The sequence below is a fragment of the Panulirus ornatus genome, chromosome 39, assembly GCF_036320965.1.
Source record: "Panulirus ornatus isolate Po-2019 chromosome 39, ASM3632096v1, whole genome shotgun sequence".
NCBI classification, from domain to species: Eukaryota; Metazoa; Arthropoda; class Malacostraca; order Decapoda; family Palinuridae; genus Panulirus; species Panulirus ornatus.
Window position 1 is genome coordinate 7,911,420 of NC_092262.1, and position 15,426 is coordinate 7,926,845.

General features: G+C 44.4%; 1 protein-coding gene across 4 annotated transcripts in view; it reads left to right on the forward strand.

Moving 5' to 3' along the window:
* Positions 1 to 856: 856 nt before the first annotated feature.
* Positions 857 to 15,426, forward strand: part of LOC139761088 (uncharacterized) — a 33,380-nt gene continuing 18,810 nt past the window's right edge. Inside the window, exons 1-9 of one of the 4 annotated variants that reach the window (XM_071684945.1) lie at positions 916 to 1,055; positions 1,638 to 1,785; positions 4,069 to 4,181; positions 4,530 to 4,645; positions 5,108 to 5,290; positions 6,141 to 6,339; positions 7,800 to 7,969; positions 12,455 to 12,531; positions 12,978 to 13,065. In XM_071684945.1, the coding sequence (XP_071541046.1) occupies positions 1,658 to 1,785; positions 4,069 to 4,181; positions 4,530 to 4,645; positions 5,108 to 5,290; positions 6,141 to 6,339; positions 7,800 to 7,969; positions 12,455 to 12,531; positions 12,978 to 13,065 (1,074 nt within the window). In that variant the 5' untranslated portion in view covers positions 916 to 1,055; positions 1,638 to 1,657. Of the gene's footprint in view, positions 1,056 to 1,609; positions 1,786 to 4,068; positions 4,182 to 4,529; positions 4,646 to 5,107; positions 5,291 to 6,140; positions 6,340 to 7,799; positions 7,970 to 12,454; positions 12,532 to 12,977; positions 13,066 to 15,426 lie in introns of all 4 variants that reach the window. The other 3 variants (XM_071684946.1, XM_071684947.1, XM_071684944.1) reach the window with 3 other exon arrangements.

The following is a 15,426-nucleotide window of genomic DNA, read 5'->3' on the forward strand; positions in this document are numbered from 1 at the left end:
GTATCTAATTGACTTTCCACCCGTATTTATGTAACCTTCCATTACCATTTACCTAACTAACCTTCCACCAGTAATTATTTAAGCTACCACCATCATTTATAATTAGCTTTATCGCATCTGATACTAATGGTAATTAATTTTTACTTAATGCCCATTTTCTCCTGATGCTGAACAACAGTTCCCTTCGTGCCTGATTTTACTGATTAATATTTGATATTTCAGAAGTGATAAGTGAAATTTCCATTGGGTAAAAAAAAAAATTTTTTTCTGAATGGTTACAGGACTTCCTGTATGGCGACCGGATCTTCTAAATGGCAATTTCGTATCAGAATGGTCATTAACCTTTATAAATGGTCGTAACCTGTTCCAATTCGTCACTGTCATTTATGTGTAATAGGTATTCTGCTTTTTGTATTAGAGTCTGCTTTAACTAGCCCATCCTTAAGGGTTGGACGATTAAAACTGGAAGGAAACATCTGAATTGCTTTTCAAGAGAATATTTCTATTTCCTGACTTTCAAATGTGATCAGAATATAAATCAATAAAGTTTTCTTTCTCGTATCTTCTACTCGTGTTTAGCATTACAAACAATGTTGTAATTATTCAGTGACTTTAATTTGTGTTTGCTTACAGTTACTTTATCAGTCTAGAAATAATGGAAAAGACATTAAAGTGTAAAAACTGTGTCAAACTGGCATTTAAAATTTGGTAAACAAATGAAAAAAACGGGAATTTATAAGTGCCTAGCTATAAACAAAACAATACTATATATGCTACTCCTGAATGACAAATAATGCAACATTTTATAAGAAGGAACAATTGCTTGTTATCTTTTCCGCGCTATAATTTCGCTCTGATATGAGGAAAATGGCGGGAAGTGGAACAAATTATTTTATATCTGAGTTTCCTGGAGAAGGCGGTGGAGGTGGGGGAGGGTTAGGTTACGTGGACGTTGGATGCCGAATGGCTGGTCTGAGGTTGGCCTACTGTTTTAATTCCCGTGGAGGCTCCCAGCAATCATTTATTCTTGTCCTTTTTATGGACCAGAACCTTGGGTAGGTGCTAGCAGCGCGTGTTGCAGATATTGATCCTAAATATGTGTGTGTAGTGAAGAAGATTGCAGGATAAGTTGCGTGGAGAGTGTGGAATTTCCTGACAGATGTTCATGTGACATTGCAAGACAATTGGTGTGCATTAGACAATGGCGGAATCCCATGGTACAGTGAATGACAGAACTAGATTATTACTTGTGATTCTTGGGGGCTGAAATAAAGACCCTAACGATAGAGGGGGCTTCCATTGTTCCGCAGGAGGTTGTGTGGGAGGGTAATAGGCTAACTTGCAAGTCCTGGGTGGTCGGTGTCAGCTGGAGGGAACAAGACGGGGTCGCGAATATATTAATATTTAACCCATTTGGATACGATGGCATGACCCATGGCTCTAATGACCTGACCTTTGACCTAACCGTAAAGGGTTATGTCAAAGGTTATACGTCAAGTCGTACACGAACTTTACCTTAGGGAAAATGTGAAACAATTGCAGAAAACACACTATTGATAGATCATTGTTATCAAACTGTTACGTAAACTATTCACGGAAAAAAAAAAAGAAACTCGCTAGCGGGTTTATGCCTCCAGTGTGATCGCCGGACTTAGTGATGTGGGCGTGGTGGTGGATGTTGTGCGTGGGCGGCATGGGCGGAGTGGGCGTAAGGCACCCGGCTACCCCACACCCCATTGTGCAGAGTCTGCGGGATACGCCAGCATCTCCTAGACCCTCACTTAGGTACGTATACATAAATGGTTTATTTTTTTTTTCGTCTTTTGCTTGAAATTTAAGCTTTTTCGATGGCATGTTCCATAAGGTCGTCATCGGAGAAATTTACTATCCCTCTGGTGTTCAAAATCATTAACCATGAACATTCTTTCTGTACCGATATGGCCCATCCCATATATGTGATCGTTGGCTGTGCACTTGACTGCATATATATTGGAACGTCAACCCTTAACTGTAATAGTTTGTTTAAGTATGTTGGGCCATTTTTGTGTTTTTTATTCGTGAAAATAGTTTCTGGATTTTTTTTTTTTTATTAATGTTTTATGACAAGAGTGTATATTTTGTTCCTGGTATTAGATTCCCCTCTCAGTACATTTTGAATGTAAGTGCATATATATATATTTATTATTTATTTATTTTGCTTTGTCGCTGTCTCCAGCGTTAGCGAGGTAGCGCAAGGAAACAGACGAAAGATTGGCCCAACCCACCCACATACACATGTATATACATACACGTCCATATATATATATATATATATATATATATATATATATATATATATATATATATATGGCAGAGGCAAAATATAACCCAAAGACGTCATTTTTTTACCATTAAACCTACTGTAGATTAAAGATCTCCCACCTGTTGTACATAACTTAAGTTATAACCCATTTGAAAATCAGGTAGAGGTCACCAGTTTTGTAATCTGAGGCAATCAGGGAGGGCCAAGGTAATATAGGCTACGCCCCTCTCACGTAAGGTAACAACAATTGTATCGCCCCGCGCCAGCCCCCACGACTTCCATTCTGGGAATTGGAATCACTTTGACATTATGGTTTACGAAGACAGTTTTATTATTCATATTAAGATTTTTCCGGACTACCAAGTAAGCCATGACGTAGGTGTACCCAATAAGGAGCCCCCCAAAAAAATTACTGTGTATCACAGAGCTGGCAACTTCACTTGATATCGAGAATGAAATCAGAACTGAAAACTATGATGACAAATTATTATAGTTCATCTTCCTGTAACCTTCTGGGCGTTGGAGGTTAGGGTGTTATAGGGTAGTGCGCGTTCATATGCACTATTTACGTATATATATATATATATATATATATATATATATATATATATATATATATATATATATATATATATATATATGAGTCCACGGGGAAAATGAAACACGATAAGTTCCCAAGTGCACTTTCGTGTACTAATCGCATCATCCAATATATATATATATATATATATATATATAGTTTCATGGAATAATATTGCTTTATGAACAGGAGGAACCAAAGGTGAGTTTACAAAGTCATATTTTTAAGAGATATTTGTGAAAAAAAAAAACACCTGATTCTGCATTATTTAGGGTAAAAAATTTTGGTTAGCGCACGACTGTGGTAGGTTAGGCCCGTTTTTGCAGTTTTCTAAGTTCAACTTTTTGGCTCAGGTCAAAGTCTAGGACGTCAAACCCTAAGGGTCGCACCATCATGCTCAATGATCGTTACGTCGTGCTCATGGTGGTGGTAGTTCGCATGACACTGGAGTTTACGGCCTCGATCTATCTCATTTCCAATATGAATCGTGTTATTATTTTTACCTCAGTCACACGCGCATCATACATTCACATTAGGATTACCTGTATCAATACATGCAATTGATCCGGTGGTTTGAATTCTTCTTTTAATGATTTTAATCTCATTTTAAGCTCGTTAAATGTAATATATATATATATATATATATATATATATATATATATATATATATATATATATATATATATATATATATATCGCATCCCTGGGGATAGAGGAGAAAGAATACTTCCCACGTATTCCCTGCGTGTCGTAGAAGGCGACTAAAAGGGGAGGAGCGGCGGGCTGGAAATCCTCCCCTCTCGTTTTTATTTTGTTTAATTTTCCAAAAGAAGGAACAGAGAAGGGGGCCAGGTGAGGATATTCCCTTAAAGGCCCAGTCCTCTGTTCTGAACGCTACCTCGCTAACGCGGGAAATGGCGAATAGTTTAAAAGAAAAAAGAAAGATATATATATATATATATATATATATATATATATATATATATATATATATATATATATATATATATATATATATATTTACAATAGCACAAAAACATTGTATTTCAGGATGCAATATCTTCAAGTATATTCGAGAGGTGATTCTAACCTCTGCAGTAATGACCGTTGTAGCCTAATTAACCAACCAGTCAGTTTATAATGTCAGTACGACCATCCAGTAATGACCACAGTCCCTCGTCTACAGGTCACAGCTCCGGGGCGCGTCTACGGACGCCCGCGGTCGCTCGAGCCTCCATATAGACAGCGAGATGTGCACCAATAAGTTGGCCAACGCTGATCCCAGGAAGGAAGAAGCTGGTATGGATTATTTCTCTTGTTTTCTTTTTTTTTGTGTGTGTGTGGATCATTCGATGTTATGATGAGGGTGTGTGTGTGTGTGTGTGTGTGTGTGACCTTTACACTGACTCTTAAGAGTATGGTCAAAGGTCACGTCGTGGTGAGCAAGGGTCATATATATACTCTTGTGGTTAATGGATTTATACCCCATCCAGCTATTGAACGCACCGATGTATATACACAGTGTTCATTAATGCTTATTTCTCTTGTGCTAGAATACTTTATTTTGGCATAAAGTTGTTGTGGAGGTACTTCCGTTGACATGAGGGTAACTTGAAGATGCTTGAGCTAGGCCATGTTTCTCGGCAGATATACAGAAGGTGGTGAAATTCCTGTTCGACGGACGCCCTCCCCCGAGCCACAAGATCGTCGCTATGGTGGAGATGGCCAGCCACGCAGCCATGGCCTACCTCAACGGCGTCCCGGTCGGTATATTATGATCCACGATGATCTCAAATTCCTTTTTTTTTTTTTTTTTTTTGGCATTGAATGTTTTCATGACCTTTTTTGTTTAATTTTTCATTGTATCATATAACTTAAGATGGCATTTTCTATTATTTTTTTTTTTTAGGTAAAAAGTTTTATGTCTTGTATTGGTTATTGATAATGCATTATGAGTTATGAGGAAGGAGCTCTAGGGTGATTATGAGTTATGAGGAGGGGGTGTTCAGTGTACTGTACATTGTACTGATGTGATAAGAGAGAAAAAAAAAAAAATATATATATATATATATATATATATATATATATATATATATATATATATATATATATATATTACGGAACATATCAGGTGAATGGTGATGAGGTGTAGTGTGAGGGAGGCCAGCTTCCTCCTCCCTCACTCACATCCCTCCTCCCCCTCACACCCGACCCTCCTCCTGCAGGTAGAGCTGTACAGGAGCGCGGACCTGCGCACTCCTGCTGGGGTTGTGATCGTGGTGGTGGTACATCCCACGACCGGGCGCGCCCTCCGCCGGTACCTTGTGGCCTCCCACGCCAGCGCGCGCCCGCTGCGCGCCCTCATGGCCTCCTTCCAACATGGGCGTCTGGTCCTCATTGCTGGCACGGTGAGACCCGTCACAAATCTCCTATAATATTTAACTCTTCTAAAGCCTTTATATATATTTCTATATATTAATTTGGTAACTGAATTAATTGAAAAATCTAAGAATTACATTTTTTTTTTCTTTCAGTATTCATCCTTGTATGATATGTACTGCTTTTGAATGCTCGAATTTAGAATTTGATATAGACATCTGTACCAGACTTCTGCTTCACATATATATTTTTTGTTGGGATATATTTCGTATTTCTCTTGCTCGATTAGAAGTAATTTTGTAATATTTTTTTTTCTTTGATTTTATATTGCCTTTCCCTGGTGATGTGTGGCTATTGAAATTTACTCGTGTTATGACCTTCTTAAGAACACGACAGTACGACCTGTGGGTAATGATGAATGGCCTGCCCCTTAATTAAGGGCCAGGTCAAAGGCCATGTCATCATATCCAAGGGTCGTACCGTCGTGTTCAAGGGTCGTACCGTCGTGTTCAAGGGTCGTACCGTCGTGTTCAAGGGTCGTACTCCCTTGCCTAAAAGATTTTAGTGGTCTTTTAAAAGAAAAATTGCGATACCCAAGATTTTTTTTTAGTATTAATTAGTACCTTAACATAAAGTTAATTTGTTAATTTTACACTTAACATAAATTTTGTTTTATAACATTTCTTAAAAGGATCAAAAAAATGTCTGTGAATACAGTGCTATGATTTTTATGAACGTATGAGGGAGAATTGTAAGTTCTTAATTTATATATGGTCATAAAAACTGCCCTAATTAGTCGACTTTAATGACCCTTGGTAGTTCATGGGCATAATTGAACAAGTAATTTATACTTTATAAATTTTTGTTTTCCTTTTTTAGGCTTTCGAGGTCGACCCAAGCATCAGGTCATGGCTGAGTGACCTCGGGGTCACCATACCTTGGTCACCTACCATGAGTAGGGTGGCGTGGGCGTGGGTGGGCGTGGTGGGCGGGTCCACCTTAGGACAAGTGGGCGGTGTCTTGCCTCCCGGGACCAGGCGAAAGCTCCATTTGGAATTGTACTTGCCCAGGGTACCAGGTAAGTTGGTGTTGACTGTGGTGGAGAACATGGCAGTGGTGGAGATAAGTGTTGGAGAATATAAGTGGTAATTAGGTTTCGGTGCATTATTACATGACAGCTAGAGACTGGGTGTGTGTAAACGAATATGGCCTTTGTTGTCTGTTCCTGGCGCTGCCTCGCTGGAGGGGGTTGGGGGTGGATGCTATTTCATCTGTGGCGGGGTGGCGACGGGAATAGATGAAGGCAGCAAGTATGGATATGTATATGTGTATGTATGTATATGTCTGTGTCTGTATGTGTGCGTGTATTGGCGTTTATGTATATACATGTGTTCTTGACGCTACCTCGCTAACACAGGAAATGCGAATATGTATAAAAAAAAGAATATATATATATATATATATATATATATATATATATATATATATATATATATATATATATATATATGTGTGTGTGTGTGTGTGTGTGTGTGTGTGTGTGTGTGGGTGTAGTTATTATTATTAGTATTATTATTATTACAGCCACACAAGATGGCTTCCCCAGGTCTATCCATACATAGACATGTTTTTCGTCCAAAGTGAAGTGTCAATGGAATTCCTACCCTCCCATACCCTTGCTGAGGCGTCGGCCTTACGCATATATTCAGCGGTCGAGAAGGTCATGTATGCAAATGAGGCTCCCCCCCTTGTGGGGACCCCCCCCTCCCCCTCTAAAGATGGGGGGGACGTATGGAGGTGTTGGGGGGGCGGGGCTTAATGTGTGTTGGTGTCGGTGTGTTTACATGTTGCTGATCAGAGAGAGGTCTGTCTTGTTTTCCCCTGAACCAGCTGACCACGACGTTACGACCGTTTGAGAACAAAGTGTTGACGATCGTTAGGTACAGTGACCTGACCTGACCTGACCCCTGATTAAGGGTCGTGAGTGTCACCGTCGTGCTCAAAGGGTGAGCAAGGGACCGTGGCGCATTCGCGGGCCGCCCAGGGTCGAGCGCATAGGTTCGAATCCTGTTTACGACAGTCGGTCCACAGTTAATCCAGCTGTTCATCCACCTTGAGGGGTTGGTCGATAAACTGGGTACCTGGCTTAGGCTAGAGTATATATATATATATATATATATATATATATATATATATATATATATATATATATATATATATATATAATCACATTTTTACCAAATGGCGTCCTAGCTTCGTCTCTTCGATGTATATCAACTGACTTTTATATTTCTCTCTTGTGTCTCCCCTGATGATGTGATTATTACACGAAAGTGCACTTGGGAACTTTTCGTGTTTCATTTTCCCCGTGGACTCATAGGAATATATATATATATATATATATATATATATATATATATATATATATATATATATATATATATAATATATATTGCATGAACTACCTTCATATACAAATCTGTAGTTGTTGTCCTGACCCGACTATGCTATAGGCACTCATGTCTCTTTTACCCTCAGATACCCCGTGGTGCGCGGGGGCCCCACGCCCGGCCAGCGAGGACGACACAAGATGGGCCGCGCGGGTGGAGCTGTGTAGCCTCTATGATGGCTATGGCGAGTGGTGTTCTTGCCCCCCTACCACGGGAATCGAACCCTGGCCTGGCCAGGAGTCTGCGCCAGCGTTCACGGTGGGTATGACCGAGTGGTGTGTGCGTGTGTGTGTGTGTGTGTGTGTGGTAGAGGCGTGAGTGCTCTCTAGGGTAACTGCCACACGAAGGGTCGTACCGTCGTGCTCAAGGGTCGTACCGTCGTGCTCAAGGGTCGTACCGTCGTGGTCACGGGTCATACCATCGTGCTGAAGGGTCGTGTACCGTCGTGTTCAAGGATCGTACCGTCGTGTTCAAGGGTCGTACCGTCGTGCTCAAGGGTCGTACCGTCGTGCTCAAGGGTCGTACCGTCGTGCTCAAGGGTCGTACCGTCGTGGTCACGGGTCATACCATCGTGCTGAAGGGTCGTGTACCGTCGTGTTCAAGGATCGTACCGTCGGGCTCAAGGGTCGTACAGTCGTGCTCAAGGGTCGTACAGTCGTGCTCAAGGGTCGTATCGTCGTGCTCAAGGGTCGTACCGTCGTGCTCAAGGGTCGTGTACCGTCGTGCTCAAGGGTCGTACAGTCGTGCTCAAGGGTCGTGTACCGTCGTGCTCAAGGGTCGTGTACCGTCGTGCTCAAGGGTCGTACAGTCGTGCTCAAGGGTCGTGTACCGTCGTGCTCAAGGGTCGTACCGTTATCCATGTAGCAGTCTTCATCTTGTAAAACACCCTCCCCCCTCTATACAGTGCCCTATTCTCACCCTGTAGAATCCCCCTGCCTCCCTGTAGAATTCCTCTACCTCCATGTAGACCCCCCCAACCCCCTGTAGAATCCCCCTGCCTCCCTGTAGACCCCCCTGCCTCCCTGTAGACCCCCAACCCCCTGTAGAATCCCCCTGCCTCCCTGTAGAATCCCCCTGCCTCCCTGTAGAATCCCCCTGCCTCCCTGTAGACCCCCCTGCCTCCCTATAGACCCCCCAACCCCCTGTAGAATCCCCCTGCCTCCCTGTAGAATCCCCCTGCCTCCCTGTAGAATCCCCCTGCCTCCCTGTAGACCCCCAACCCCCTGTAGAATCCCCCTGCCTCCCTGTAGAATTCCTCTACCTCCATGTAGACCCCCCAACCCCCTGTAGAATCCCCCTGCCTCCCTGTAGACCCCCCTGCCTCCCTGTAGACCCCCAACCCCCTGTAGAATCCCCCTGCCTCCCTGTAGAATCCCCCTGCCTCCCTGTAGAATCCCCCTGCCTCCCTGTAGACCCCCTGCCTCCCTATAGACCCCCCAACCCCCTGTAGAATCCCCCTGCCTCCCTGTAGAATCCCCCTGCCTCCCTGTAGAATCCCCCTGCCTCCCTGTAGACCCCCAACCCCCTGTAGAATCCCCCTGCCTCCCTGTAGAATTCCTCTACCTCCATGTAGACCCCCCAACCCCCTGTAGAATCCCCCTGCCTCCCTGTAGAATCCCCCTGCCTCCCTGTAGAATTCTCCTGCCTCCCTGTAGACCCCCAACCCCCTGTAGAATCCCCCTGCCTCCCTGTAGAATCACCCTGCCTCCCTGTAGAATTCCCCTACCTCCATGTAGACCCCCCAACCCCCTGTAGAATCCCCCTGCCTCCCTGTAGAATTCCCCTACCTCCATGTAGACCCCCAACCCCCTGTAGAATCCCCCTGCCTCCTTGTAGAATCCCCCTGCCTCCCTGTAGAATTCCCCTACCTCCATGTAGACCCCCAAACCCCTGTAGAATCCCCCTGCCTCCCTGTAGAATCCCCCTGCCTCCCTGTAGAATTCCCCTACCTCCATGTAGACCCCCCGACCCCCTGTAGAATCCCCCTGCCTCCCTGTTGAATCCCCCTGCCTCCCTGTAGAATCCCCCTGCCTCCCTGTAGAATCCCCCTGCCTCCCTGTAGAATTCCCCTACCTCCATGTAGACCCCCAACCCCCTGTAGAATCCCCCTGCCTCCCTGTAGAATTCCCCTACCTCCATGTAGACCCCCAACCCCCTGTAGAATCTCCCTGCCTCCCTGTAGAATCCCCCTGCCTCCCTGTAGAATTCCCCTGCCTCCCTGTAGAATTCCCCTACCTCCATGTAGACCCCCCAACCCCCTGTAGAATCTCCCTGCCTCCCTGTAGAATCCCCCTGCCTCCCTGTAGAATTCCCCTACCTCCATGTAGACCCCCAACCCCCTGTAGAATCCCCCTGCCTCCCTGTAGAATCCCCCTGCCTCCCTGTAGAATCCCCCTGCCTCCCTGTAGAATTCCTCTACCTCCATGTAGACCCCCAACCCCCTGTAGAATCCCCCTGCCTCCCTGTAGAATCCCCCTGCCTCCCTGTAGAATCCCCCTGCCTCCTTGTAGACCCCCCAACCCCCCTAGTCTCCATGTAGAACTCACCCCCCCTCCCTCCCTCCCTCCCCCCTCCTCCGGCAGCACTTTCACGCTATTGTTAGCCTGGAGGGAGTGAGGGAGGGAGGGAGGGAGGAAGGGAGGGAGGGGAGGTTGTGTTGAGCGCTACTTTATACACTATTGTAAGTGTCCCCGGCCCACACAATGGGGGGGGGGGGTCAGCACAGCCTCCCTCCCTCCCTCCACCGTCCACCCCTCACCCTCCCTCCCTCCCTCCCCACCGTCTGCCCCTCACCCTCCCTCCCTCCCTCCCCACCGTCGACCCCTCACTCCCCCTCCCTCCCTCCACCGTCTGCCCCTCACCCTCCCTCCCTCCTTCCCTCCCTCCACCGTCTGCCCCTCACCCTCCCTCCCTCCTTCCCTCCCTCCACCGTCTGCCCCTCACCCTCCCTCCCTCCCCACCGTCGACCCCTCACTCCCCCTCCCTCCCCTCCCTCCACCCACCGTCCACCCTCCCTCCCCTCCCTCCCTCCCTCCCTCCATCTTTCTCTCGTCGTTGGTCATGTACTTTCCCTCCATGTCTCGTCTCCCTCCCTCCCGCCCCGGCTCGTCCCGCCAGCAGACGCCCGCCCTTCGGGATGCAGGTTGGGTTGCCAATGTTCTCTTGAATTTTACGGTTTATTTATTTTGAACGTTGAATTTTATTTAGGAATTTTTTCAGTAGCTTTTGTCTCTCATTCAATAGTGGTCGAATATATATATATATATATATATATATATATATATATATATATATATATATATATATATATATATATATATATATATATGAACTTTAATTCAAGACAAAGTCGGTAATATGTATATGTATATTTTTTTCATACTATTCGCCATTTCCTGCGTTCGCAAGTTAGCGTTTAGAACACAGGACAGAGCCTTTGAGTGAAATCCTCACTTGGCCCCCTTCTCTCTTCCTTCTTTTGGAAAATTAAAAACGAGAGGGGAGGATTTCCAGCCCCCCGCTCCCTCCCCTTTTAGTCGCCTTCTACGACACGCAGGCCTTCATCCAACATTATATATATATATATATATATATATATATATATATATATATATATATATATATATATATATGAACCAGGGCATGTGAAGCGTCTGGGGTAAACCATGGAAAGTTGTGTGGGGCCTGGATGTGGAAAGGGAGCTGTGGTTTCGGTGCATTATACATGAAAGCTAGCGACTGAGTGTGAACGAATGGGGCCTTTGTTGTCTTTTCCTAGTGCTACCTCGCACACATGAGGGGGGAGGGGGATGTTATTCCATGTGTGGCGAGGTGGCGATGGGAATGAATAAGGGCAGACTATGAATTATGTACATGTGTATATATGTATATGTCTGTGTATATATATATATATATATATATATATATATATATATATATATATATATATATATATGTATACGTTGAGATGTATAGGTATGTATATGTGCGTGTGTGGACGTGTATATACATGTGTATGTGGGTGGGTTGGGCCATTCTTTCGTCTGTTTCCTTGCGCTACCTCGCTAACGCGGGAGACAGCGACATAGCAAAATAAATAAAAAAAAAAGATATATATATATATATATATATATATATATATATATATATATATATATATATATATATATATATGAAAATAAGGTATTTCTTTGATGTATTTTATTTCATTTATCATATTATATTTACTCAATAAGAAGATATATATATATATATATATATATATATATATATATATATATATATATATATATATATATATATATATATATATATATATATTTTATTTTTTTTTCAAACTATTCGCCATTTCCCGCGTTAGCGAGGTAGCGTTAATTACAGAGGACTGGGCCTTTGAGGGAATATCCTCACCTGGCCCCCTTCTCTGTTCCTTCTTTTGGAAAATTTAAAAAAAAATAATGAGAGGGGAGGATTTCCAGCCCTCCGCTCCCTCCCCTTTTAGTCGCCTTCTACGACACGCAGGGAATACGTGGGAAGTATTCTTTCACCCCTATCCCCAGGGATAATATATATATATATATATATTATATAAACAATGGAGAGGTATTCCTGAGTCGATTTTGAAGTTTTATCATTGTAATTATGCATAATGAAGGAAGGTAATGTAATAGTAAGATGTGTTATATGTAATATGATGATCCTGGCTGGAGCACAGAGTAATGAAGATGTGTGACCATTCTTCAGGTCAAGGGGACAACAACACCAGACCTGACCGACGTAGTGACGCTCGCTCTGGCCACCAGACCTGACGCTCTACACAGGTGAGATGCCCTCCCTGTGTGTGTGTGTGTGTGTGTTGTGTGTGGGTGTTTATGTGCGTGTGTGTGTGGGTGTTTATGTGCGTGTGTGTGTGGGTGTGTGTGTTGTGTGTGGGTGTTTATGTACGTGTGTGTGTGTGTGTGTGTGTGTCTGTGTGTGTGTGTTGTGTGTGGGTGTTTATGTGTGTGTGTGTGTGTGTGTGTGTGTGTGTGTGTGTGTGTGTGTGCGCGCGTGCGTATTTGCCTTTGGAACCCTCTATCTCAGATATTAGGATGTTAAATCTTTGATCAATCTTATGCTACCATAAGGTCATGCAAACAGAGCTGGTCACGCGATACATGATTAACGAAGGTCACGTGAGGCAGGGGGGTTGGGGGGGTGGTGGTTAGAGGTCACGTGACATGACCCAAACAGCCGTGGTGACCTCAGATGTGTACGCTACCTTCAGGTTACTGGTGTCCCTGGCGGCTGCTGCTGGTGGAAAGAATGTCTCCATCGTCGTATTCACCAACGAGCCATCGCACGAACTTACCAAGGTATGCTTAAGTCTCCCATGTAGGCTTATGTACATCCGTTTTTTGTTGTTCAAAATTGTGAAAAAAAAAAAGAAAACTTCATTCTCAAGAGAAAATGGACTTTGTTAACTTTGACCCTCTTCGTTCCTCGTAGTTACTAACGAGCCGTCGTATGAGCTTACTAAAATATGCTTAAGTCTCCCATGTACGTCTCTGTACACCCGTTTTTTGTTGTTCAAAAAATGTGAAAAAAAAAAAAAAGGTTTCAATCTCAAAAGAAAATGAACTTTGTTAACGGTGAGGTGATTGCGACTTGATTTGCGACGGGGTTAGGTTTTCTATACGGCGGCGAAGGGGGTAAATGGCAGCAAAGAAAACGGGGAGCAGGAGCCAAGAATTTCATTGTGCTCGAAAACGTCTCAGGAACTGGTTGAGGAGAAGGGAGAACCTGAGAGTTCCTCGCTGTTGCTTCGTTTTCCTCCTCGCTGCCTCCGTACCCAAACTGGTTCTACGCTCAGGTCGCCCAGTCTCGCAAAACCGTAGTAGATTTAAGATCTGTTGACTGAATGTAAGGATTCCAATTGTGGAAATAAATTTTTTTTTTTTTCAAAGAAATTTCTGATATCAGGTCCCTGGGTTCATTAAGATGGTACGACCCTTGAGCACGATGGTACGACCCTTGAGCACGACGGTACAACTCGAGCACGACGGTACGACCCATGAGCACGACGATACGACCCTTGAGCACGACGGTACGACCCTCGAGCACGACGGTACGACCCATGAGCATGACGGTGCGACCCTTGAGCACGACGATACGACCCTCGAGCACGACGGTACGACCCTTGAGCACGACGATACGACCCTTGAGCACGACGGTACGACCCTCGAGCACGACGGTACGACCCATGAGCATGACGGTGCGACCCTTGAGCACGACGGTACGACCCTTGAGCACGACGATACGACCCTTGAGCACGACGGTACGACCCTTGAGCACGACGATACGACCCTCGAGCACGACGGTACGACCCTTGAGCACGACGATACGACCCTTGAGCACGACGGTACGACCCTCGAGCACGACGGTACGACCCTTGAGCACGACGGTGCGACCTTTGAGCACGACGATACGACCCTTGAGCACGACGATACGACCCTCGAGCACGACGGTACGACCCTTGAGCACGACGATACGACCCTTGAGCACGACGGTACGACCCTCGAGCACGACGGTACGACCCTTGAGCACGACGATACGACCCTTGAGCACGACGGTACGACCCTCGAGCACGACGGTACGACCCTCGAGCACGACGGTACGACCCTTGAGCACGACGGTGCGACCTTTGAGCACGACGATACGACCCTTGAGCACGACGATACGACCCTCGAGCACGACGGTACGACCCTTGAGCACGACGATACGACCCTTGAGCACGACGGTACGACCCTCGAGCACGACGGTACGAGCCATGAGCTCAATGGTACCGTCGCGTTCAATGGTTCTGCCCTCGTGTTCAAAGATTGTGTTCAATGGATCTCTACCATTGGCTTTGTTTAAGGCGGGAGTTCACCATAGACTTTCCACACTCCACTTCCACCTCGTATAGTAATCACTCGCTCTTGATATAATAGGCAACTTTATCCACTCGTATTGGAACAACTTACGACAATTAGATGGTTCACGGCAGTAAACAACCCTACGCTGTGTATAGACACCATTACACTGAGCAGAGGAAATGGTTTAAGATCGGAATCTCTATATATTTGACTCTATCAGGATCAGATGTTATGACCTCTATATATTTGACTCTATCAGGATCAGATGTTATGAACTCTATATATCAGGATCAGATGTTATGAACTCTATATATCAGGATCAGATGTTATGACCTCTATATATTTGACTCTATCAGGATCAGATGTTATGAACTCTATATATCAGGATCAGATGTTATGACCTCTATATATTTGACTCTATCAGGATCAGATGTTATGAACTCTATATATCAGGATCAGATGTTATGAACTCTATATATCAGGATCAGATGTTATGAACTCTATATATCAGGATCAGATGTTATGAACTCTATATATCAGGATCAGATGTTATGAACTCTATATATTTGACTCTATCAGGATCAGATGTTATGAACTCTATATATCAGGATCAGATGTTATGAACTCTATATATCAGGATCAGATGTTATGAACTCTATATATCAGGATCAGATGTTATGAACTCTATATATCAGGATCAGATGTTATGAACTCTATATATCAGGATCAGATGTTATGAACTCTATATATCAGGATCAGATGTTATGAACTCTATATATCAGGATCAGATGTTATGAACTCTATATATTTGACTCTATC